The 26,760-nt window shown below is 38.6% G+C and overlaps 1 protein-coding gene across 4 annotated transcripts in view; it reads right to left on the bottom strand.

Annotated features, from left to right (window-relative positions):
* The window catches only part of SH3BGRL (SH3 domain binding glutamate rich protein like), a 125,994-nt gene that overhangs the window by 72,686 nt on the left and 26,548 nt on the right, over positions 1 to 26,760 (bottom strand). For 3 of the 4 annotated variants that reach the window (XM_044937541.2, XM_025277069.3, XM_044937540.1), the window contains exon 2: positions 3,330 to 3,515. The exons of the other annotated variant lie outside the window; for it this stretch is intronic. In XM_044937541.2, the coding sequence (XP_044793476.1) occupies positions 3,330 to 3,515 (186 nt within the window). The remainder of the gene's footprint in view (positions 1 to 3,329; positions 3,516 to 26,760) is intronic. 4 annotated transcript variants of the gene reach the window in all.

The raw sequence follows: 26,760 nt of genomic DNA, 5'->3' as shown, positions 1-26,760 counted from the left end.
AGACAAAAATAGTTGTTCAGCTAGAAAACTGTACAAGTTCAGTAAGTAGAGGTAAAATGATAACATCTCAGTGATCTCAGGGAAAAAGATAACTATTAATAGTACACAACTGTCTTAAGAGTTTGTGTGGTTGGGTAGGTTATACAATAACAAGGAGAAAAGAAGGGGAAGAGGGAGCTAAGAGTAGAGATGGCAGTGACACTTGAGAAGGATGGAAGCCATAAATATAGTTAATTGGTGACAAAACAGAGATCTGAGCCCACATCAACCTGATTTCTCTGTACTAGTGGATTTTCAAACCTTAATGTGATTTGGAATATAATTCAGGAGTTCTAGACCTGGGCCAAGGGATTAAAAAACATTATTAAAAAAAAATCATAAAAAAAAAACATTAAAAAGCATCTGCATTAAAAAACACCCTTCTAGGTGCAAGAGGGCAGTGTGTAAGTCAGTCATACATAAGAATTAGTGAACTAATGTTGCTCAATTTGTTTGGGGCACTATTTATTTCTGTCCCTATTTCTACATCATCCTTTCAGAGATACCCAACTACTGAGTAAGCTGAAGCATTAAAAAGATAAATTCCCTAACCTCTTTCCTAACCTCTGTCCTCTTTGCCCCATTTTTCCAAAGGAAGAGTTTTTAAAATTAGAAACTCCTTTAAACTTCCCAAAGGATAAGGACAACTACCTTTCTGAGACAGTTTGGTAGTGGTCTCTGCCAGGCATAGTAGTGAAGTCACTCAGTCGTGTCTGACTCTTTGCAACTCCATGGACTGTAGCCTACCAGGTTCCTCAGTCCATGGAATTCTCCAGGCAAGAGTACTGGAGTGGGTTGTCATTTCTTTCTCCAGGGGATCTTCCCGACCCAAGAATCAAACCCGGGTCTCCCGCATTCCAGGCAGACGCTTTAACCTCTGAGCCACAAGGGAAGACTCCCTTGCCAGGCATACTAGATCCCAAAACCTTAATTAAGCTCATATTTATATGTTTACTTCATTAAAGTTAAACATCATCATCTTTGTCGTTGTCACCTCTTATGTTTTATCAAGTGTCCACTGAGTACTAGGCAGAGTATGAAGCATATCACATTTGTTCTTAATCTTCAAAAGAAATCTGTAAGGTTGATAGCATTATATTTGTTTGAGGAAAAAAAAAAAAAAAAAAACAGAGTCTCTGAAAGGAAAATGTTAAGTAACCTACTCAAGACAACCTCCAAGGTTTAAACCTTGGTGATTTAAACCACTACATGACATCAGAATTTTGTAGCCCATGGAAACCCAGATGTTTCATCACTACTTGTCAGCTCAAAAACATCTGCAGTAACTACTGGCATGAATCATACATGGACACAAAAATTTTAAAGTCCAAAGTCCAGAATTAAAATCCTTTCTGTTATTAAAACAGGCCTGGTAAGGCCCTACTACCAACCTTTGCAGTCATGACCAACTATTTGTGTGCCTCAAGATCCAGAAAGCTTTAATAATTTTAGACAGAGACAGGTTTGGGGAGTAAAAACATGAATAATTCCAGTTAAGTCTCATCTAAAAAAATGAAATTTCCGTAAGATCTATTCCTATGTTAAATATCAAGCATACTCTCACAAAAGAAAAGTTCTTCCATGTCACAGGTGGGAAAAAAACCTCGATGGAGAACATTTTGCCCTAATATAAATCTTAATATAATCAGCAATCACATCTACTGGCTATCTTTGGATATAAAACAATCTGAACAACATTGGAAGAAAAGAATAATTGAAATATTTTTTTTTTTCCTATTTGTTAAATGTATTTAATTGGAGGCTAATTACTTTACAATATTGTAGTGGTTTTTGCCATCCATTGACATGAATCAGCCATGGCTGTACCTCTGTTCAACATCCTGAAGCCTCCTCCCACGTCCCTCCGCATCCCATCCCTCTGGTTCATCCCAGTGCACCAGCCCTGAAAACACTGTCTCATGCATCAAACCTGGATTGGCGATCTGTTTCACATATGATAATATGTCTGTTACAATGCTATTCTGTCAAATCATCCCACCCTCACCTTCTCCCACAGAGTCCAAAAGACTGTTCTATACATATCCGTCTCTTTTGCTAACTCGCATATAAGGTTATCAATACCATCTTTCTAAATCCCATGTATATGTGTTAGTATACTGTATTGGTATTTTTCTTTCTGACTTACTGAACTCTGGAAAATAGGCTCCAGTTTCATCCACCTCATTAGAACTGATTCAACTGTATTCTTTTTAATGGTTGACTAATATTTCATTGGGTACATGAACCACAGCATTGACCATCTGGTGATGTCCATGTATAGAGTCTTCTCTTTTGTTGTTGGAAGAGGGTGTTTGCTATGACCAGTGTGTTCTCTTGGCAAAGCTCTATTAGGCTTTGCCCTGCTTCATTCCGTATACCAAGGACAAATTTGCCTGTTACCCCAGGTGTTTCTTGACTTCCTACATTTGCACTCCAGTCCCCTATAATGAAAAGGACATATTTTTTGGGTGTTAGTTCTAAAAGGTCTTGTAGGTCTTCATAGAACTTTTCAACTTCAGCTTTTTCAGCATTACTGGAGCATAGAGTTGGATTACTGTGATATTGAATGGTTTGCCTTGGAAACGAACAGAGATCATTCTGTTGTTTATGAGATTGCATCCAAGTACAGCATTTCGGACTCTTTTGTTGACATGATGGCTACTCCAATTCTTCTAAGGAATCCCTGCCCGCAGTAGTAGATATAATGGTCATCTGAGTTAAATTCACCCATTCCAGTCTGTTTTCGTTCTCTGATTCCTACAATGTCGACATGCATTCTCGCCATCTCCTGTTTTACCACTTCCAATTTGCCTTGACTCATGAACCTGACATTCCAGGTTCCTATGCAATATTGACTTACAACATTGGACCTTGCTTCTTTCACCAGTCCCATCCACAAGTGGGTATTGTTTTTGCTTTGGCTCCATCCCTTCATTCTTTCTGGAGTTCTTTCTCCACTGATCTCCAGTAGCATATTGGGCACCTACTGACCTGGGGAGTTCCTCTTTCAGTATCCTATCATTTTGCCTTTTCATACTGTTCATGGGGTTCTCAAGGCAAGAATACTGAAGTGGTTTGCCATTCTCTTCTCCAGTGGACCACATTCTGTCAAACCGCTCCACCATGACCTGCCCGTCTTGGGTGGTCCCACATGGCATGGCTTAGTTTCACTGAGTTAGACAAGGCTGTGGTCCGTGTGATTAAACTGACTAGTTTTCTGTGATTATGCTTTGTGTGTGTGCCCTCTGATGCCTCTTGTAACACCTACCATATAGTTGGGTTTCTCTTACCTTGGACATGAGGTATCTCTTCATGGCTGCTCCAGCAAAGTGCAGATGCTGCTCCTTACCATGGACGAGGGGAATCTCCTCACAGCGGCCCCTCCTGACCTTGAACGATCTACACATGGACATCACCAGTTGGGCAACACCGAAATCAGAATGATTATATTCTTTGCAGCCAAAGATGGATAGGCTCTATACAGTCAGCAAAAACAAGACCGAGAGATGACTGTGGCTCAGATCATGAACTACTTATTGTCAATTCACACTTAAATTGAAAAAAGTAGGGAAAACCACTAGACCATTCAGGTATGACCTAAATCAAATTCCATATGATTATACAGTGGAAGTAAGAGATATATTTAAGGGACTAGATCTGATAGATACAGTGCCTGAAGAACTATGGACGGAGGTTCGTGACATTGAACAAGAAACAGCGAACAAGACCATCTCCATGGAAAAGAAATGAAAAAAAGGAAAATGGCTGTCTGGGGAGGCCTTACAAATAGCTGTGAAAAGAAGAGAAGTTAAAAGCAAAGGAGAAAAGGAAAGATATAAGCAACAGAATGCAGAGTTCCAAAGAATACCAAGGAGAGATAAGAAAGCCTTCCTCAGCGATCAATGCAAAGAAATAGAGGAAAACAACAGAATGAGAAAGACTAGAGATCTCTTCAAGAAAATTAGAGATACCAAGGGAATAGTTCATGCAAAGATAGGCTCAATAAAGGACAGAAATGGTATGGACCTAACAGAAGCAGAAGATATTAAGAAGAGGTGGCAAGAATACACAGAAGAACTGTACAGAAAAGATTTTCATGACCCAGATAATCATGATGCTGTGATCACTCACCTAGAGCCAGACATCCTGGAATGTGAAGTCAAATGGGCCTTAGAAAGCGTCACTATGAACAAAGCTAGTGGAGGTGATGGAATTTCAGTTGAGCTACTTCAAATCCTGCAAGATGATGCTGTGAAAGTGCTGCACATAATATGCCAGCAAATTTGGAGAACTCAGCAGTGGCCATGGGATTGGAAAAGATCAGTTTTCATTCCAATCCCAAACGCAATGCCAAAGAATGCTCAAACTACCAAACAATTGCACTCATCTAACACGCTAGTAAAGTAAAGCTCAAATTTCTCCAAGCCAGGCTTCAGCAATACGTGAACTGTGAACTTCCTGATGTTCAAGCTGGTTTTAGAAAAGGCAGAGGAACCAGAGATCGAATTGCCAACATCTGCTGGATCATGGAAAAAGCAAGACAGTTCCAGAAAGACATCTATTTCTGCTTTTTTTGACTATGTCAAAGCCTTTGACTGTGTGGATCACAATAAACTGTGGAAAAATCTGAAAGAGATGGGAATACCAGACCACCTGACCTGCCTCTTGAGAAACCTATATGCACGTCAGGAAGCAACAGTTAGAACTGGACATGAAACAACAGACTGGCTCCAAATAGGAAAATGAGTTCGTCAAGGCTGTATACCGTCACATGCTTATTTAACTTATATGCAGAGTACATCATGAGAAACGCTGGGCTGCAAGAAGCACAAGCTGGAATCAAGATTGCTTGGAGAAATATAAATAACCTCAGATATGCAGATGACACCACCCTTAGGGCAGAAAGTGAAGAGGAACTAAAAAGCTTCTTGATGAAAGTGAAATAGGAGAGTGAAAAAGTTGGCTTAAAGCTCAACATTCAGAAAACTAAGATAAAGGCATCTGGTCCCATCACTTCGTGGGAAATAGATGGGAAACAGTAAAAACAGTGTCAGACTTAATTTTTGAGGGCTCCATAGTCACTGCAGATGGTTATTGCAGCCATGAAATTAAAAGACCCTTACTCCTTGGAAGGAAAGTTGTGACGAACTTAGATAGCATATTGAAAAGCAGAGACATTACTTTGCCAACAAAGTTCTATCTAGTCAAGGCTATGGTTTTTCCAGTGGCCGTGTATGGATGTGGAACTTGGACTGTGAAGAAAGCTGAGCACCAAGGAATTGATGCTTTTCAACTGTGGTGCTGGAGAAGACTCTTGAGAGTCCCTTGGACTGCAAAGAAATCCAACCTGTCCATTCTAAAGGAGATCAGTCCTGTGTGTTCTTTGGAAGGACTGATGCTGAAGCTGAAACTCCAGTACTTTGGCCACCTCATGTGAAGAGTTGACTCATTGGAAAAGACTCTGATGCTGGGAGATATGGGGGCATGAGGAGAAGGGGACAACAGAGGATGAGATGGCTGGATGGTATTACCGACTCGATGGACAAGAGTTTGGGTGAACTCCGGGAGTTGGTGATGGACAGGGGGCCTGGCATGCTGCAATTCTTGGGGTCACAAAGTGTCAGACACGACTGAGCGACTGAACTGAACTGAAGTGAACCAGCAGTCTTATCAATTTGTGTGCTGATCAACATCTAGGCTGCTTCCATGTCCTTGCTATTATAAACAGTGTTGCGATGAACATTGAGGTACTCATGTCTCCTTCAATTCTGGTTTCCTTGGTTTGTATGCCAAGCAGTTGGATTGCTCGGTCATATTGCAGTTCTATTTGCAGTTTTTATTTTGATTTTATTTTTTTAGCAGTCTCCACACTGTTCTCCATAGTGGCTGTACTAGTTTGCATTTCCACCAACACATCCTCTCCAGCATTTATTGCTTGTAGACATTTGGATTGCAGCCATTCTGACAGGCATGATATGGTACCTCATTGTGGTTTTGATTTGCATTTCTTTGATAATGAGTGATGTTGAGGACCTTTTCATGTGTTTGTTAGCCATCTGTATGTCTTCTTCACAGAAATTTCTGTTTAGTTCTTTGGTCCATTTTTTGATTGCATCATTTATTTTTCTGGAATTGATTTGCAGGTGTTGCTTGTATATTTTGAGATTATTCTTTGTCCGTTGCTTCATTTGCGATTACCTTATCCCATTCTGGAGGCTGTCTTTTCACCTTGGTTATAGTTTCCTTTGTTGTGCAAAAGCTTATAAATTTAATTAGGTTTTTTGTTTACTTTGCTTATATTTCCATTACTCTGGGAGGTGGGTCATAGAGGATCCTGCTGTGATTTATGTCAGAGAGTGTTTTCCTCTATAAGTTTTATAGTTTCTGGTCTTACATTTAGGTCTTTAATCCATTTTGAGTTTATTTTTGTGTATGGTGTTAGAAAGTCTTCTAGTTTCATTCTTTTATAAATTGTTGACCAGTTTTCCCAGCACCACTTGTAAAGAGATTGTCTTTTCTCCATTGTATAGTCTTGCCTCCTTTGTCAAAGATAAGGTGTCCATAGGTGCATGGATTTATCTCTGGGCTTTCTATTTTGTTCCATTGATCTATATTTCTGACTTTGTGCCAGTGCCATACTGTCTTGATGACTGTGGCTTTGTAATAGAGCCTGAAGTCAGGCAGGTTGATTCCTTCAGTTCCATTCTTCTTTCTCAAGATTGCTTTGGCTATTCGAGGTTTTTTGTATTTCCATACAAATTGTGAAGTTATTTGTTCTAGCTCTGTGAAAAATACCGTTGGTAGCTTGATAGTACCTGCATTGATTCTATAGATTGCTTTGGATAGTATACTCATTTTCACTATATTGCTTCTTCTAATCCATGAACATGGTATATTTCTCCATCTATTTGTGTCCTCTTCGATTTCTTTCATCAGTGTTTGTTTGTTTTTTTGTTGTTGTTGTTGTTGTTGTTGTTTTTTTTGTTTTGTTTTGTTTTGTTTTTTATATACAGGTCTTTTGTTTCTTTAGGTGAATCTCTTCCTAAGTATTTTATTATTTTCGTTGCAATGATGAACGAGTTGTTTCCTGAATTTCTCTTTCTGTTTTCTCATTGTTAGTGTATAGAGATGCAAGTGATTTCTGTGTGTTGATTTTATATCCTGCAACTTTACTATAGTCATTGATTAGCTCTAGTAATTTTCTGGTGGAGTCTTTAGGGTTTTCTATGTAGAGGATCATGTCATCTGCAAACAGTGAGAGTTTTACTTCTTCTTTTCCAATTTGGATTCCTTTTATTTCCTTTTCTGCTCTGATTGCTGTGGCCAAAACTTCCAAAACTATGTGGAATAGGAGTGGTTAGAGTGGGCACCCTTGTCTTGTTCCTGACTTTGGGGGAAATACTTTCAATTATTCACCATTGAGGATAATGTTTGCTGTGAGTTTGTCATATATAGCTTTTATTATGTTGAGGTATGTTCCTTCTATTCCTGCTTTCTGGAGGGTTTTATCATAAATGGATGTTGAATTTTGTCAAAGGCTTTCTCTGCATCTATTGAGATAATCGTATGGTCTTTATCTTTCAATTTTTTAATATGGTGTATTACATTGATTGATTTGCAGATATTAAAGTATCCTTGCATCCCTGGGATAAAGCCCACTTGGTCATGATGTATGATCTTTCTAATATGTTGTTGGATTCTGATTGCTAGAATTTTGTTAAGGATTTTTGCATCTATGTTCATCAGTGATACTGGCCTTTAGTTTTCTTTTTTTGTGGCATCTGTGTCTGGTTTTTGTATTAGGGTGATGATGGCCTCATAGAATGAGTTTGGAAGTTTACCTTCCTCTGCCATTTTCTAGAAGAGTTTGAGTGGGATAGGTGTTGGCTCCTCTCTAAATTTTTGGTAGAATTCAGCTGTGAAGCCATCTGGCCCTGAGCTTTGTTTGTTATAAAATTTATGATTACAGTTTCAATTTCCGTGCTTATGATGGGTTTGTCAAGATTTTCTATTTCTTACTGGTTCAGTTTTGGAAAGTTATAATTTTCTAAGAATTTGTCCATTTCTTCCAAGTTGTTCATTGTTTGGCATATAATTGCTGATAGTAGTCTCTTATGATCCTTTGTATTTCTGTGTTTGGCATATAATTGCTAACAGTAGTCTCTTATGATCCTTTGTATTTCTGTGATGTCTGTCATGATTTCTCCATTTTCGTTTCCAATTTTGCTGATTTGATTCTTCTCCTTTTGTTTCTTGATGAGTCTGGCTAGTGGTTTCTGAATTTTGTTTATCTTCTCAAAAAACCAGCTTTTAGCTTTGTTGATTTTTGCTATGGTCTCTTTTGCTTCTTTTGCATTTATTTCTTCCCTAATTTTTAAGATTCCTTTCCTTCTACTAACCCTGGGGCTCTTCATTTCTTCCTTTTATAGTTCCTTTAGGTGTAGAGTTAGGTTATTTATTAGACTTTTTTCTTGTTTCTTGAAGTAGGCCTGTATTGCTATGAACCTTCCCCTTAGTACTACTTTTACAGTGTCCCATAGGTTCTGGGTTTTTGTACTTTCATTTTAATTCTCCTCTACGCATATTTTGATTTCTTCTGTGATTTGTTGGTTATTCAGAAGTGTGTTGTTCAACCTCCATATCTTGGAATTTTTAATAGCTTTTCCCTGTAATTGACATCTAATCTTACTGCATGTGATCAGGAAAGATGCTTGGAGTGATTTCAAATTTTTTTGAATTTACCAAGGCTAGGTTTATGTCCCAGGATGTGATCTATCCTGGAGAAGGTTCCTTGTGCACTTAAGAGAAAGGTGAAATTCATTGTTTCAGGGTGAAATGTCCTATAGATATCAATTAGGTCTAACTGGTCCATTGTATCATTTAAAGTTTGTGCTTGCTTGTTCATTTTCTCTTTACTTGATCTATCCATAGGTGTGAGTGGGGTATTAAAGTCTCCCACTATTATTGTGTTACTGTTAATATCTCCTTTCATACTTGTTAGCATTTGCCTTACATATTGTGGTGCTCCTATACTGGGTGCATATATATTTATAATTGTTATATCTTCTTCTTGGATTGATCCTTTGATCATTATGTAGTGTACTTTTTTGTCTCTTTTCACAGCCTTTATTTTAAAGTCTATTTTCTCTGATATGAGTATTGCTACTCCTGCTTTCTTTTGGTCTCCATTTGCATGAAACATATTTTTTCAGCCCTTCACTTTCAGTCTGTATGTGTCCCTTGTTTTGAGATGGTTCTCCTGTAGACAGCATATATAGGGGTCTTGTTTTTGTATCTATTCAGCCAGTCTTTGTCTTTTGGTTGGGGCATTCAACCAATTTACATTTAAGGTAATTATTGATAAGTATGATCCCATCGCTATTTACTTTGTCATTTTGGGTTCTAGTTTATACACCCTTTCTGTGTTTCCTGTCTAGAGAAGATCCCTTAGCATTTGTTGAAGAGCTGGTTTGGTGGTGCTGAATTCTCTCAGCTTTTGCTTGTCTGTAAACGTTTTGATTTATCCTTCATATTTGAAAGGCATCCTTGCTAGGTACAATAATCTGGGTTGTAGGTTTTTCTCTTTCATCACTTTAAGTATGTCCTGCCATCCCCTTCTGGCCTGAAGAGTTTCTATTGAAAGATCAGATATATTTGTTCTTTATGTTTGATCTTTGTTAATTTCATTAATATGTTTCTTGGGGTGTTTCACCTTGGGTTTATCCTGTTTGGGACACTCTGGGTTTCTTGGACGTGGGTGACTATTTCCTTCTCCATTTTAGGGAAGTTTTCAACTATTATCTGGAGAAGGCAATGGCACCCCCACTCCAGTACTCTTGCCTGGAAAATCCCATGGATGGAGGAGCCTGGTGGGCTACAGTCCATGGGGTCGCTAAGAGTCAGACACGACTGAGTGACTTCACTTTTACTGTTCACTTTCATGCATTGGAGAAGGAAATGGCAACCCACTCCAGTGTTCTTGCCTGGAGAGTCCCAGGGATGGGGGAGCCTGGTGGGCTGCCGTCTATGGGGCCACACAGAGTCGGACACATCTGAGGCGACTTAGCAGCAGTAGTAGTCAACTATTATCTCCTCAAGTATTTTCTCATGGCCTTCCTTTTTGTCTTCTTCTTCTGGTACTCCTATGATTCGAATTTTGTATCATTTAACATTGTCACAAATGTCTCTGAGGTTGTCCTCATTTCTTTTAATTATTTTTTTCTTTTTTCCTCTCTGTTTCATTTATTTCTACCATTATATCTTCTACCTCACTTATCTTGTCTTCTGTCCCCATTATTTTATTGTTGGTTCCCTCCAAAGTATTTTTGATCTCATTTATTGCATTATTCGTTATTGACTGACTCTTTTCTATTTCTTCTAGGTCCTTCTTAAACATTTCTTGCATCTTCTCAATCCTTGTCTCCAGGATATTTATCTGTAACTCCATTTTGTTTTCAAGATTTTGGATCATTTTTACTATTATTATTCTGAATTCTTTTTCAGGTAGACTCCCTATCTCCTCCTCTTTTATTTGGATTGGTGGGCATTTATCATGTTCCATTACCTGCTGAGTATTTATCTGCCTTTTTTTTTTTTTATCTGCCTTTTCATCTTGTTGAGATTGATGTGTTTGGGATGGCCCTTCTGTATTCTGGCAGTTTGTGGTTCCTCTTTATTGTGGAGGTTCCTTCCTGTGAGTGTGGTTGGATGAGTGGCTTATCAAAGTTTCCTGGTTAGGAAGGCTTGCATTGGTGTTCTGGTGGGTGTAGCTGGATTTCTTCTTTTTGTAGTGCAATGAAGCATCCAGTAGTGAGTTTTGAGATGTCTATGGGTTTTTTTTTTGTGACTTTGGGCAACCTGTATATTGAAGCTCAGGGCTATGTTTCTGCATTGCTGGAGAATTTGCGTGGTATGTGTTGCTCTGGAACTTGTTAGCTCTTGAGTGGTGCTTGGTTTCAGTGTAGGTATGAAGACTTTTGGATGAGCTCTTATCCATTAATGTTCCCTGGATACATGAATTCTCTGGTGTTCTCAGGTTTTGGACTTAAGCCTCCTGCCTATGGTTTTCAGTCTTGTTCTTACAGTAGCCTCAAGACTTCTCCATCCATACAACACTGATGATAAAACATCTAGGTTAATGGTGAAAAGATTATCCACAGTGAGGGAAATCCACAGAGTTTCACAGAGTTACATGTAGAAGAGAAGGAGGAGGAGGGAGATAGAGGTGACCAGGAGGAGAAGAGGGGAAATCAAAAGGGGAAGAGGAATCTAGCCAGTAATCAATTCCCTATGTGCTCTCCACAGTCTGGAACACTCAGACAGGTTCATGGAATTACAAAAAGAAGAGAAGAGGGAGGAAGGAGATAGAGGTGGCCAGGAAGAGAAAAGGGGGAATCAAAAGGAGAGAGACAAATCTAGCCAGTAATCAGTTCCCTAAGTGTTCTCCATAGCTAGTAACACACAAAGAGATTCACAGAATTGGGCAGAGAAGAGAAAGGGGAGGGAGGAGATAGAGGCAACCTGGTGGAGAAAAAGGAGAGTCAAAAGGGGGAGAGAGTAATCAAGCCAATAATCACACTCTTAAGTAAAAATGAGTACTGAAGATTGGATTCTTAAAGGTACAAAATTGATAACAAATACCAAAAAGCAAAGATTAAAATCTAGAGTAGAGGTTAGACACTCAAAAATACAATATTAAAAAAAAAAAAAATCACAAAAAAATTATAAGAAATATATATGAAGTTTGCTTAAAAAATGGGGTCATTTCCCCCCCAAAGAAATAGTAGGTTATAAAAATAAAAATTAAAAGAGTAACAGGGAACTTAAAAGTAAAAAAAAAAAAAAAAAGAAAAAAAGTTGTTTTGTTTTGTTTTTTGTTTTTGTTTTTGTTTTTTTAATTTAAAATTGATAATTGTAAAAAATATATCTAGGAATTTCTCTGGAGCTGTTGAGGGTAGTGTGGGGTCAGTTCAGTTTCAGATAGTTCCTTGTTCCAGCTTATACTTCTCAAGATGTATAGGCCCCTTCCAATGTAGTCGGTGCTAACTACAGGGTTGTAATCCGTTGTACTTGTCACTTCCAAAGCGGTTCTCTGTTTATTTTGGCTTCTCCTGTTTGCAGGTCTCTTCAGTGTGTAATCACTGCCCTAACACAAGGCGACTAAGGTGGTCACTTATTTAGGCTCATTTGTTCAGTTGTGGTGTGGGGAGGGAGGAACACTGCAAACAAATATCACTGGCGTGTGTGGGGAATACTCACAGTGTCTCAGCCACATTAGGTTTTCCCCCGCTCACAGCGTGTGTGCCTTCCTAGTCTACACTGCTCAGGCTCCAGGTTGCTCTGTAGGGGAACTGCCTGAGGTGGGCCCTGGGTTGTGTGCACTTCCCAGGTCTAAGCCACTCAGGTTCAGGTTCTCATGTACTCCACAAAGGTGCAGACTTGGTTGGGCATGCGTTTTGTCCCCTTCCTAGGTCCGAGCAGCTCAGGTGACAAGGTGCCTGACTAGCACACTCTCCCCAGGTGGAGGGTGTATCTTATTGCCTCCCTGTCCAAGCCGCTCAGTTTCCTGGGTGTACAGCAGGTACGCCACCTCAGGTGTGCCGTGTGTCTCTTCTGGGGAGCTGATTTCTGGCTTTAACCCTCCTGGCAGATGTCAACCATCCAGAATCCCAGAAACTCTTGGTTAACAACTGAGAGCCTGCTTGCAGTTTGGTAGATGATGCCATCTCTGGGGCCGAGATTGCCCCTTTTCAGCTCTGACTGCTGCCCGCCTGCCTCCAGCAGAGGATGGGTCAGTCCATGACCAGCTAGCTCTCCTCTGGTATTCTCTCAGTCCTTTGTTCTGTGAGCCAACCGGCAGTGTCTTAGGTTAGGGCTTTTCATGGCATAGATCTCTCTCTCTCTCTCTCTCTCTCTCTCTCTCTCACTCTCTCTCTCTCTCTCTGACTATCCCAGAGTTTGGGTTGCTATCTCATGTTAGCTCACTCAGATTGCCCTAAAGGCATTCAGACCCAGTCCTTACCCTAAGCAATGCAGCCCACGCCTCCCTGTTCAGCCCCCGCTTGCTGGTGGCAGATGCGAGTGTCTGGGCTACTTCACTGCTGGGAGTTGCCATTAGGCACGTCATCTGTAGGTTTTATTTATTTATTTTTCCTCCCAGTTTTGTAGCCCTCTGAGATTCCAAAATTCCCCACAGATCCTCTGGTGAGAGGGTTTTGTGGTGTTTGGAAACTTCTCCTCTTTTAAGACTCCCTTCCCAGGGCAGGTCTCCATCTGTAACTCTTTTGTCTCTCTTTTTATCTTTTATATTTTGTCCTACCTCCTTTCAAAGACAAGGGGCTGCCTTTCTGGGTGTCTGGTGTCCTCTGTCAGCGTTCAGAAGTTGTTTTATGGAATTTGCTCAGCATTCAAATGTTCTTTTGATGAATTTGTGGGGGAGAAAATGGTTTCCCCATCCTATTCCTCTGCCATCTTAGGACCGCCCCCAATAGAAGTCTTAAAAAAAAAAAAAAAAAAAGTTGCACTGAACTATCCATAAATGCACTTTGTAAAATTAACCAAAGACAACTAAAGAGAAAGTGAGGAAAACCATTTCCTTATACAAAATGCAGAATTGATTTTATAATGTGTGCTTTATTATTTTTTGCTAGTTAGCAAGTTAAGGTATTTCTACTTTGGTGGAATCTATTTGTTAAAGCTGGTATTTAAAAAAGGCAGAGGAACCAGAGGTCAAATTGCCAACACCTGCTGGATCATCAAAAAAGCAAGAGAGTTCCAGAAAAACGTCTATTTCTGCTTTATTGACTATGCCAAAGCCTTTGTGTGGATCACAATAAACTGTGGAAAATTCTGAAAGAGGTGGGAATAGCAGACCACCTGACCTGCCTCTTGAGAAACCTGTATGCAGATCAGGAAGCAACAGTTAGAACTGGACGTGGAATAACAGACTGCTTTCAAATAGGAAAAGGAGTATGCCAAGGTTGTATATTGTCACCCTGCTTATTTAACACATCATGAGAAACGCTGGGCTGGAGGAAGCACAAGCTGGAATCAAGATTGCCAGGAGAAATATCAATAACCTCAGATATGCAGATGACACCACCCTTATGGCAGAAAGTGAAGAGGAACTAAAAAGCCTCTTGATGAAAGTGAAAGAGGACAGTGAAAATGTTGGCTTAAAGCTCAACAATCAAAAATCTAAGATCATGGCATCTGGTCCCATCACTTCATGGCAAATAGATGGGGAAACAGTGGAAGCAGTAGCTGACTTTGTCTTTTTAGGTTCCAAAATCACTGCAGATGGTGATTGCAGTCATGAAATTAAAAGACGCTTACTCCTTGGAAGGAAAGTTATGAACAACCTCGACAGCATATTAAAAAGCAGAGACATTGCCAAGAAAAGTCCGTCTAGTCAAGGCTATGGTTTTTCCAGTAGTCATGTATGGATGTGAGAGTTGGACTATAAAGAAAGCTGAGAGCCGAAGAATTGATGCTTCTGAACTGTGCTGTTGGAGAAGACTCTTGCGAGTCCCTTGGACCAAAAGGAGATCCAACCATTTCATCCTAAAGGAGATCATCCTGGGTTTTCTTTGGAAGGACTGATGTTGAAGCTGAAACTCCAATACTTTGGCCACCTGATGCAAAGGGCGGAGTCATTTGAAAAGGCCCTGATGCTGGGAAGGATTGAGGGCAGAAGGAGAAGTGGATGACAGAGGATGAGATGGGTGGATGGCATCACCAACTCAATGAGTTTGGGGAGGCTCTGGGAGTTGGTGATGGACAGGGAGGCCTGGCGTGTCACACTTCATGGGGTTGCAAAGGGTGGGACACGATTGAACGACTGAACTGAACTGAACTGATTTGTAATGAGAAGCTACTTCTTCACATGCAATTTGAGGAATTTAGAAAGAGTCAATCACAAGACCACTGGTGTTTTTGTATCCTGCTGCAGATCACCTGTAGAAAACAGACTATTCTGGACCACAGAATGAGCCCAGGCAGCAGAATTAAACATTAATAGTAAAGTCAACAAAAGATTAAATAATCTGTTGAATGACAAACTAGAACAATGCAAGCTTTTTCAACAGGATGTTCAAAAACAGAGGTAATTAAGTTGGGCCTGCCAACTGAGATAGTACAAAAGCAAACAATTTCTATAATTTCTATGGACTTCAGGTTTACCAGTTTAAATTCACCCTTTCTTTACCAGCAATAACAGTATCTGACATCTGACCTTCTTTTTAGATTAATGATAATGTAAAATCTTGTGTACACAAACTAGCTCAGCAAATTTGCTGCCTATATGACCTAGGCCTAGTTATTCAAGCACTTTGAGATTAAGTTTTCCTCTATGTGAAATGGGCATAATACACCTGTTTCTTAGAGACATAGGGCTAAACGAGAAGATGAATGTAAAGTTCTTGGCTTTGAGCCTGAATCCTCAAAGGCATTCAATAAATAGGAAGTCTTTCCATACTCATGTCCTTTTTTCCTCCTACTCATTCTTCAGACTCAAGCTTTACCTTCCCTAGAATATATTTTAGGCACATTGATTTCTCTTTAATCTGAATTCTTATAGCAGTAGTTTCTGATCTGTGATCCAGAGATCACTGTGTGGAGGGAGAGTGTAAGGGAAGAATAGCTATTGCAAAGACCCTACAAATCTCTAAGTATACAAGGCAGTTTCTAGAGACCAAGAAAATGTTTTGAAGTGTACAACTTTTTTCTAGTATGTATAGATACTGTTTTATAAATTAAAATACAAATTCATTTCAAAGTGCTACCAAATTCATGGTATTTTTGTTATTATTTATTTTTAAATCAATGGATACCAAATATTCAACTAATGTTGTGGTGGATTTCCATAGTTATACTCTGAAAAAGCTGAATCCCACTATCATGAGTCTCCATTGTTTATTTTTTTTTTTTTTAATTTTTATTTTTGGTTGTTCTGGGTCTTCCTTGCCGTGTGGGCATTTTCTCTAGTTGCAGTGCAAGGGCTTCTCACTGCAGAGGCTTCTCTTGTTGTGGACCAAGAGCTCTAAGGCATGTGGGTTCAGTAGTTGTGGCTGTTGGACTCTAGAGCACAGACTCAACAGTTGTGGCCTACAGAATAGTTGTTCCTTGGCATGTGTGACCTTCCTGGACCAGGAACAGAACCAGTGTTCCCTGCACTGGCAGGCGGATTCTTTACCACTGAGCCACCAGGGAGGCTCCTCACATATCTCTATTGTTATATGACATTCTCCAGTTGTTTCAAGTAAGACTGGACAGGCTTGAAGGAAGTGAGATGCTCATCTCAAGTGAAAATTTAAGGGGCCCAAAAAAGCTCAATAATCAAGATAAATAACATTTTAAATCATTTTTTTAAGATAAAAATCAATGCAAAATTATATAATGAACAAAATACCAAAATTTTAAGTAAAGACATGATCTGCCAGGGCCAGAATAGTGAGAAGGTAAATGAAATGAGTCAGACAAATATAGACTCAGATTCTTGTTCACATGCTTATTGAGGATTTTACTCTGAAAGTCTAAAGAAGAATAAAATATTGGGTCATTATTTTACAAGCAGGCGTCACATGTTCAATCCCTGGGTCGAGAAGATCATATGGAGAAGAAAATGGCAATCCACTCCAGTATTTTTGCATGGGAAATCCCAAGGACAGAGGAGTCTGGTGGGCTACAGCCCATGGGGTTGTAAAAGAGTCAGATACAATTTAGCAACTAAACAAAAACAATCATTTTTAACCACATAGATATATATGAACATACACATATATTAAGCACCTACTACTTTGTCAACAAAGGTCTGTCTAGTCAAAGCTATGGTTTCTCCAATAGTCATGTATGGATGTGAAAGTTGAACCATAAAGAAAGCAGAGCGTCGAAGAACTGATGCTTTTGAACTGTGGTGTTGGAGAAGACTCTTGAGAGTCCCTTGGACAGCAAGTAGGTCAACCAGTCAATCCTAAAGGAAATCATTCTTGAGTATTCATTGGAAGGAATGATGTTGAAGCTGAAACCCCAATACTTGGCTACCTGATGTGAAGAACTGACTCACTGGAAAAGACCCTGATACTGGGAAAGATTGAAGGCAGAAGGAGAAGGGGATGACAAAGGGTGAAATGGTTGGATGGCATCATTGACTCAATGTACATGAGTTTGAGTAATTCCTGGAGTTGGTGATGGACAGGAAAGTGGACAGGGAAGCAGATGGACAGAGAAGTAGTCCATGGAGTCACTAGGAGTTGGACAGGACTGAGTTACTGAACTGAACTGAACTTGTGCCCAGTACTATGCTAAGTACCACATGCATTCTCTCATTTAATTTCATTTGCTCATGCCCAGAGAATATTGCTACCGCAATCTTATACTCAAAGCTGCCATTTTTACAACTGGGATCCTTCTAACAGCTTGGCATTTGTCTTTATCTAACTGAGTTCCATATAGCATAATGCTCTGAAAGTTTATCATAGAGATATTACTGCTATAACCTATGGAAGCTAATAAGGTTGTGAAACCTTGCCATTTAGGAGTTTTTATGGAGATTTTATGTATTCATGATTGATTAAATCATTGGCCATTGGTGACTGAATTAAATCTCTAGCCCTTCTCCCCTCCCAAGATATACATTATATATATACATATACATGTATATATATAATACCATAATGTTATTCTAAAATTTAAATGAAAAGTCATTTAAAAAACTGCTAACACTTTAATTTTGCACAACTGGATATTCTCTTTTGAACTTACCTATACTTAACTTTGGAGAAGGAAATGGCAGCCCACTCCAGTATTCTTGCCTGGGAAACCCCATGGACAGAGGAGCCTGGTAGGCTACAGTCCATGTGGTTGCAGAGAGTTGGACACGACTTAACAACTTAAATAAAAACAATATTTAACTTTTCAGCAAAAATTTAACTAGTTCATCACAAAAACCAACAACACAACACCATTTTACACATAGCAATTAAGTTAAACTGATAACTGCTAGCACTTGGTAAGAGTTAGTAATAGGAGTTCCCTTTATAATCTGCTATAGTCACAAGTTGATTGCTCTCTAATAGAGGACAGAATCCTTTAGTACAATTTACTACTGTTTTTAGATCCTTAGGTCCAGATAGAAAAGATTAATAAAAGGAAATGTCCAAAACTATAACCTATTTTCCTGTTCTAAAAACGACAAAAGATGGATACTGATACCTTCAAAGGCTAACAATATATACAAAGTGAAATTCAACTCTCCTCATTAAAAAGAAAAGGCTAATGACACTACGCTTCATAGCTGTTTCAAAATGATAAAAGGAGTTAGTGATAAGTATTAGCTTGACTCCAAATTACAAATAGAGCCTAATCTGCAAGTCTATCTTTTTAGATATATGTCTGATGAAATGTATCATTCTTGTTGGCAGAAAACTGCTTTCCTAAAAGATCAAGAGTGAATAATACTTGTGTTCACAGGCTTCTACTAAAATAATATTTAAATCTATTTCTACATGAAAAATTTCCAAGGGCAATTCAACATGGTTTTTCTGGCTTCTCTTCCTAAAGAACCACCAGACCACCAACTAGTGAACATATTTGCCTTACTTTAACATATCAACATATTGTTCTAAAGAGCGTTTATCTGGTAGTTAGGTGACCTGGAATCTAGTCTCTGAGCTGAATTGCAGTTCTTCATATATATGTGTGAATCCCATGGACAGAGTAGCCTGGCAGGCTACAATACATAGAGTTACACAGAGTCAGACACGACTGAAGTAATTTAGCATACATGCATATATATATATATATATATATATATATATATATATATATAAAGGAATTTGAAATTGCTAATTTCTAAGGACACTTTCTACTCTGCCATGTTGTCATTCCAAGAAGTCTTTAACAATCAGAGGATCAAGGTAGGGTAAGGGATGTGCAATTCTCCCTGAATCTCTACCTCCTCTAGGAACTAGTTGGAAGAGTAACCCTTTGCTTTATCTGAATAGTGTTATATAAAAAATTATATGTTCTAGTGGCCACTCTAAATAAAAGTGTTCTCCACTCAGTTTACATGAATGAAACTGTTGATGTTAGAAGTACAAACTCTTCAACCTAGTGTGAGCTAATGAGCAACTTCAAGGAACCCATAATCTGATTTGGAGGAAAGTAACCACAGAAGACTCCTAGTATACTTTTGATATTAAGGCAAGTGAGAAAAATCAGACTTTCAACCCATCTGGCAAAAGTACAAATACAGGAATCCACAAGCTTTTCTTCATGTGTCAAGAGTCACTTTGGACCACACCTTATAGGGATGAAAGCACTCAGGGATATTATGCTGATAATAGTAGTGTCAAAAATGCTATCACCACTTTAAACTTACAGAAAGTTTTAGGAATTTTGCCACTGTACTGTCAAGCCTCTATTTGCTTAAAAAGCAAATGAAATCAGTGTGGCTTTTAGAGACTTATCAAGACAGCAAATGAAACATAACTAATCTCTAAAGCAAAAGTGAAAACATTAGACAACTGATTTCCTTCAAGCTAGGAACTTGTCAACAGTCTCATCTGATGGCTTGTTCAAGAATTTTTGTACATTATCCAGATAGATTCGAGTCCCAAGGGTTTTGCAAGCAATAAGACAAGCTCTCTGTTTTGAAATAGACCAGCAGAGTAAGGGAATTTGGTGGTGGGAAATGTACAGAAGAAAACATTTTGCTTGCTTTTAAGAAGAAAAGTAAAACAGAACTCTTAAATGAGATACTAATTGACTGCTTTAGCAATAGCTCTGGCAATTTCCTTCAGATCAAAATGAAATGTGGTACTTTAAAATCAATGTAATATATTTTATTATTATCACATTATGCTAGAAAAATAAAAATAAAATCAATGTAATATCTAAAAATTTGCACCATGTTTTTAACTGGTGTAGGGAATCTAACAACCAATTACTCCAAGTTGGTCTTTGTCTCTCCACTTTTCATGATGGTATCTCTTATATAAAAGGTCCAAAGCAATGTTGTGATAGCTTTTACTGTAAGGTAACTATACTTCAATAAAAATTAATTTTAAAGAAGCCCAAAACATTCATTTAAGGAATAAATTTATAAATTTCCTCACAATAGGTATGAATGATCTGTAATAAAGGCAATGTTAAACTCAACTTTACCTAAGAGAAACAAAAGTGGTAAGTGACTTGGCCAAGAATATATGACTTATCAATGGCAGTGTTGGAAATTCGATTAATTTCTTATTGTCATGGATAACAAATTACCACAAATTTAGTGGCTTAAAACAACACAGATTTATTCACTTATAATTCTTGAGGTCAGAGTTTGAAATTAGTTTCATGGAACTAAAATCAAGATGGTGTCAGTGCGGGTTCCTTCCGAGGGCTCTAGAGGTATTCTATTTTCCTTGTCTCTTTTAGTTTCTAGAGGCCACCTGCATTTCTTGACTCATGACCTCTTCCTTGCTTCGCTCCCAACCTATTTCCATCATTAAATCTCCTACTTCCTCTTTTGCCATTGAATCCTTCTCTGCTATCCTCTTATAAAGACCCTTGCAATTATTAGGTTGATGGAAAAGTAATTCCGGCTTTGCATTGCTGAACTTTGCCATTTGATATTAGAATACATTTTTAACTGTGGTTATGGTATACATCAATTTATGCACATTTCCTGTTTTATGATTTTTTGCTAACATCTTATTGCCTGCTGTTTATTTTATATTTATTTTAGGCTATAAAAATGATATTAGACTAAAAGCAAATTTGAGTAATTGTTTCATTTGAGTTCAAAATAGGTTGTAAAACAGCAGACACAACTCACAACATCAACAATGCCTTTGACCCAGTAACTTCTAATGAATGTACAGTGCAGTGGTGATTCAGGAAATTTTGCAAAGAAGACGAAAAAAGCTTTAAAGATGAGAAGTGTAGTGGCCAGCAATTGGAAGTTGACAATAAGCAATTGAGAGAATCAGCAATGCTGATCCTCTTGCAACTACATGAGAAGATGCTAAAGAACTCAATGTCGACTATTCTATGGTTGTTCAGCAATGGAAGTAAATTGGAAAAGTAAGAAAGTTAAAAGTGAGTGCCTTACAAGCTGACTGCAAATCCAAAAAAAAAAAAAAAAAATCATCATTTTGAAGTATTGTCTTCTCTCATTCTATCCAACAACAGTGAACTGTTTCTTGATCTGATTGTGACATATGACAAAAAGTGGATTCTATACAACAACCAGTGACAACCAGCTCAGCGGTTGGACCAAGAAGCTCCAAAGCACTTCCCAAAGCAAAACTTGCACCAAAAAAGGTCATGGTCACTATTTGGTGGTCTGTTGCTGATCTGATCCACTACAGCTGTCTAAACTATCATATTACATCTAAGAAGTATGATCAGAAAATTGATAACACCAAAATTTGCAACACCTGCAGCCAGCATTGGTCAACAGAATGGGCCCAATTTTTTTCCATGACAATACCTGACTGCACATCATACAACCAACGCTTCAAAAGTTGAACAAATTGGGCTATTAAGTTTTACCTCATCTGCCATATTCACCTGACTTCTTGCCAAACAACTACCACTTCTTCAAGCATCTCAAAACTTTTTGCAAGAAAACTGCTTCCACAACCATCAGGAGGCAGAAAATGCTTTCTAAGAGTTTGTGGAATCCTGAAGCACAGATTTTTATGCTATAGGAATAAACAAACTTATATCTCTTTAGCAAAAATGTGTTAATTGTAATGGTTTCTATTTTGATTAATAAAGATGTGTTTGAGCCTAGTTATGACGATCTTAAATTCACAGTCTAAAACCACAATTACTTTTGTACCAACCTAGTGCATTTAGTGCCCACCTAGATAAACCAAGATGATCTCTCCATCTTAAGATCCTTAACCAAATCTTGGAGACAAGGTCCCTCTTCCCATATAAAGCAGTATTCACAGGTTCCAGAAATTAGGATTTGGAAATCTAGAACCTGTATTTACTAACTTAGGAGTTAGTATTAATAGTTATTAGTATACATTAACAGAGTTTTCTGACAATGAAACAATCTATTCGAAGAATTAATAGAAGCATCAATGGAGAAGGTCAATATGTAAAAGGCTGTTAAGAAAAAAAAAAGATGTTTGTAGTGAATAAATTGTTGGACAGACTGGGCTAAGCCTAGTTCATCTAAAAAATTCTACAGATCTCGAATTAGATTTCACCAATAGATACAATTCCTTCCACATAAAATTTTACACTAATGTTGCTTGTTTTATTGAGGCAACAACATCACTAAGAAAAGTAATTGATCAACAAACATTTACAAAATATCTCTTCTGGGCTAAGGATTGAAGACATACATGATAGAGTCTCTATCCTCAGAGGGTTTAATGAAGTACCTAGAATATAACTAACAATATGATGACCATCCCTTATGAAATAAATAGACAGTAAATGCTAAAGGAGTTTAGTGATAGAGAGAAGTGCCTTACTTTAAGTGGCCAGAAAAGACTTCACTAGGGTAAGATGGGTAGATGGGTATGACCAAGGCCTGTGGAATAGGAAAAGGATAACTCAGGTGGAGGAAATACTGGGACTAAAGGCACAGAGGTGAGGCTATAAACCTGGCATATGCAGGAAGTAGTAACTAGTGTCTAGACCAAACTGTGCCTCTACTGCAGAGCTTTCCATTGATGGCACATAAGATGACTTAAAGTACATGATTAAAGATGTTTCTTTAACTGTATATGTTTATGCTAATGTATAATAGAAAAATAGACAATTAGAACATTAAATCCATGATTTCACAGATATTGTTTGGGATAAATCAAGAGATTTTTTCATGCATACATTCATTCATGCCTGCTCTAAGTCCATAAGCATGTATTCATTACATAGTTCTGGGGACTGGGCACTGTGCAACAGCCTGAGAACACAATAGAGGTGCACAAAACAAAGACCCCAAGTCCAAGGAGTTCACAGTCTAGTGAGAAAGACAGATAAAAACAGAAAATTATAATAAAATATGCAATGATATAAAAGTGTGCACAAGGTGCTACTAGATTATGAAAACACCTAACCTAGGTTGAGGGTTTTCCAGGTGCTGCTAGTGATAAAGAATCCGTCTGCAACGCAGGAGACAAGAGATGCAAGTTCAATCCCTGGGTCATGAAGATTCCCTGGAGGAGGGCATGGCAAATTACTTCAGTATTCTTGCCTGAAGAATCCCATGGACAGAGGAGCCTGACAGGTTACAATCCATAGGATTGCAAAGAGTCGGATACGACTGAGTTACTTAGCAAACACTCATGCAACCTAGGTTGAGGGTATCTTCTGGAGAAGACTAAAATATATTTAAGAAGGTTAATATGATGATCTTCAGTGGAATGGACTGCAGAGGGAGAAACAGTTGAGACAATAATTCTTCTTTCGGTAAAACATAGAGTGTCAGTTTAAGTCAGCTGGGATTTATCCTGTAGTTCTCAGAAATATATAATTACCAGATGGATGCTAAGATTCCTAAGTCATGCGCTCCTATTTCTCAAGATTAATATTGTCATCATAACCTCATTCATTATGGAGAAAAAACTTGATAGAAGCAAAAGTTCAGATGTTTATAGATACATGTTGCTGCTGCTGCTGCTAAGTCGCTTCAGTTGTGTCTGACTCTGTGTGACCCCATAGACGGCAGCCCACAAGGCTCCCCTGTCCCTGGGATTCTCCAGGCAAGAACACTGGAGTGGGTTGCCATTTCCTTCTCCAATCATGAAAGTGAAAAGTGAAAGTGAAGTCGCTCAGTCGTGTCTGACTCTTTGCCACCCCATGGACTGCAGCCTACCAGGCTGCTCCGTCCATGGGACTTTCCAGGCAAGAGTACTGGAGTGGGTCGCCATTGCCTTCTCCTTATAAATACATAAGTTTTACTAAAGAATATCCACAAGAACCGTGGGCTGAATGCAGGTGCCTAAAAATGTGACAAAGGCCTAATTTTAAAAAGAATTTTTTTTTTTTTTCAAAAGAAAAATTAAATTGCTGTCATACTTAGGTAAGGTACTTATTTCTATGGCTTGATTTTATTTACAATACAGTTGGTGTGTTAGTCGCTCAGTTGTGTCCAACTCTTTGTAACCCCATGGACCATAGCCCACCAGGCTCCTCTGTCCATGGGATTCTCCAGGCAAGAATACTGGAGTGGGTTGCCATTTCCTTATCCAGGGGATCTTCCTGACCCAGGAATTGAACCTGGGTCTCCTGCACTACAATGAATTCTTTACCATCTGAGCCACCAGGGAAGCACCACAATACAATTGGTAGTGACCCACATTTTGGCTAACAGTCCAACTAGGATCATTGCGTTTTCTTACTCTTTTTTAAATTATTTATTTATTTATTAAAAACTTGTTTATTTTGTATTGGGGTATAGCCAATTAACAAACAATGTTGCTATAGTTAAAGGGGAACAGAGAAGGGACACAGCCACACATATACATGTATCCATTCTACCCCAAACTCCCCTTCCATCCAGGGGGTTAAAAAATATTGAGTATAGTTCCATGAGCTATACAGTAGGTCCCTGGTGGTTACCTATTCTAAATATACCAGTGTGTACATGTCCAAACCAAACTCCCTAATTATCCCTTCCCCCATCATTCCCCCAAGGAACCATAATCTCGTTCTTAAAGTCTATGAGTGTGTTTATGTTTTGTAAGTTCATTTATATAATTCATTTTTAGATTCCACATATAAGGGATGTCATATGATATTTCTCCTTCTCTGTCTCACATACTTCACTCAGTAGGAGAATCCCCAGGTCCATCCAAGTTGCTGCAAATGGCATAATTTCATTCTTTTTAGTGGCTGAATAATATCCCATTGTATATTTTCACCCTGCTTATTTAACTTATACACAGAGTACATCATGAGAAACGCTGGGGTGCAAGAAGCACAAGCTGGAGTCAAGATTGTCGGAAGAAATACCAATAACCTGATATATGCAGATGAAACCACCCTTATGGCAGAAAGTGAAGAGGAACTAAAAAGCCTCTTGATGAAAGTGAAAGAGGAGAGTGAAAAAGTTGGCTTAAAAATCAACATTCAGAAAATGAAGATTATGGCATCTGGTCCCATCACTTCATGGGAAACAGATGGGGAAACAGTGGAAACAGTGTCAGAATTTATTTTTGGAGGGCTCCAAAATCACTACAGATGGTGATTACAGCCATGAAATTAAAAGACGCTTACTCCTTGGAAGGAAAGTTATGACCAACCTAGATAGCATATTCAAAAGCAGAGATACTACTTTGCCAGCAAAGGTCCATCTAGTGAAGGCTATGGTTTTCCCAGTGGTCATGTATGGATGTGAGAGTTGGACTGTGAAGAAGGCTGAGCACCAAAGAATTGATGCTTTTGAACTGTGGTGTTGGAGAAGACTCTTGAGAGTCCCTTGGACTGCAAGGAAGTCCAACCAGTTCATCCTAAAGGAGATCGGTCCTGGGTGTTCATTGGAAGGACTGATGCTAAAGCTGAAACTCCAATACTTTGGCCACCTCATGCAAAGAGTTGACTCATTGGAAAAGACTCTGATGCTGGGAGGGATTGGGGGCAGGAGGAGAAGGGGACGACAGAGGATGAGATGGCTGGATGGCATCACCAACTCGATGGGTGTGAGTTTGAGTGAACTCCAGGAGTTAGTGATGGAGAGGGAGGCCTGGCATGCTGCAATTCATGGGGTCGCAAAGAGTTGGACATGACTGAGCGACTGAACTGAACTGGATGCACCACATCTTCTTTATCTGTTTCTCTGTCTATGGACATTTAGGTTGCTACCACATCATGGTTACTGTAAACAGTGTTGCAATGAACACTGGGGGTGCATTTATCTGTTTGTATCATGTTATTTTCCAGATATGTGCTCAAGAGTGGGATTGCAGTGTCATATGGTAGCTCTATCTTTAGGTTTTTAAGGAATTTCCATACTGTTCTTCGGAGTGGCTATACCAATTTACATTCCCACCAACAAAATAAAAGGGTCCCCTTCTCTCCACACCCTTTCCAGCATTTATTGTAGATTTTCTGATAGCCATTCTGCCTGCTGTGAAGTGATAGCCCATTGTAGTTTTGATTTGCATTTATCTAATAATTAGCAATGTTGAACATCTTTTTATGTGCCTACTGGCCATCTGGAGGTCTTCTTTGGAGAAATGTCTATTTAGGTCTTCTGCACGTTTTTTAGGTGGGTTGTTTATTTTGATGCTGTTAAGCATCATAAGATGTCTGTAAATTTTGGAGACCAATCCTTTATTGGTCACTCACATCATTTGCAAATATTCTGTCCCAATCTGTGGGTTGTCTTTTTGTATTGTTTATTGTTTCTTTTGCTGTGCAAAAGCTTTTGAGATTAAGTAGCTCCCATTTGTTTGTTTTTATTTCCATTATTCTGAGAAATGGATTGAAAAATATATTGCTGTGATTCATGTCACAGAGTGTTCTGCCTATGTTTTCCTCTAGGAGTTTTACAGTGTCCAGGCTCATATTGAGGTCTTTAATCTATTTCAAGCTTATTTTTGTGTATGGAATTAAATAATAATCTAATCTTTTTTTTTTTTTTTTTTTTTTTTTTTTTTTTACAGTAGTTGTCCAGTTTTCCAAGCACCATTTGTTAAAGACACTCTTTCCAACATTGTATAGTCATGCCTTCTTTGTCATAGATGAATTGATCATAGGTACATG

The sequence above is a fragment of the Bubalus bubalis genome, chromosome X, assembly GCF_019923935.1.
Source record: "Bubalus bubalis isolate 160015118507 breed Murrah chromosome X, NDDB_SH_1, whole genome shotgun sequence".
NCBI classification, from domain to species: domain Eukaryota; kingdom Metazoa; phylum Chordata; class Mammalia; order Artiodactyla; family Bovidae; genus Bubalus; species Bubalus bubalis.
The sequence above is the reverse complement of the archived record's forward strand: the minus strand, read 5'-3'. Positions and strand labels throughout refer to the sequence as shown.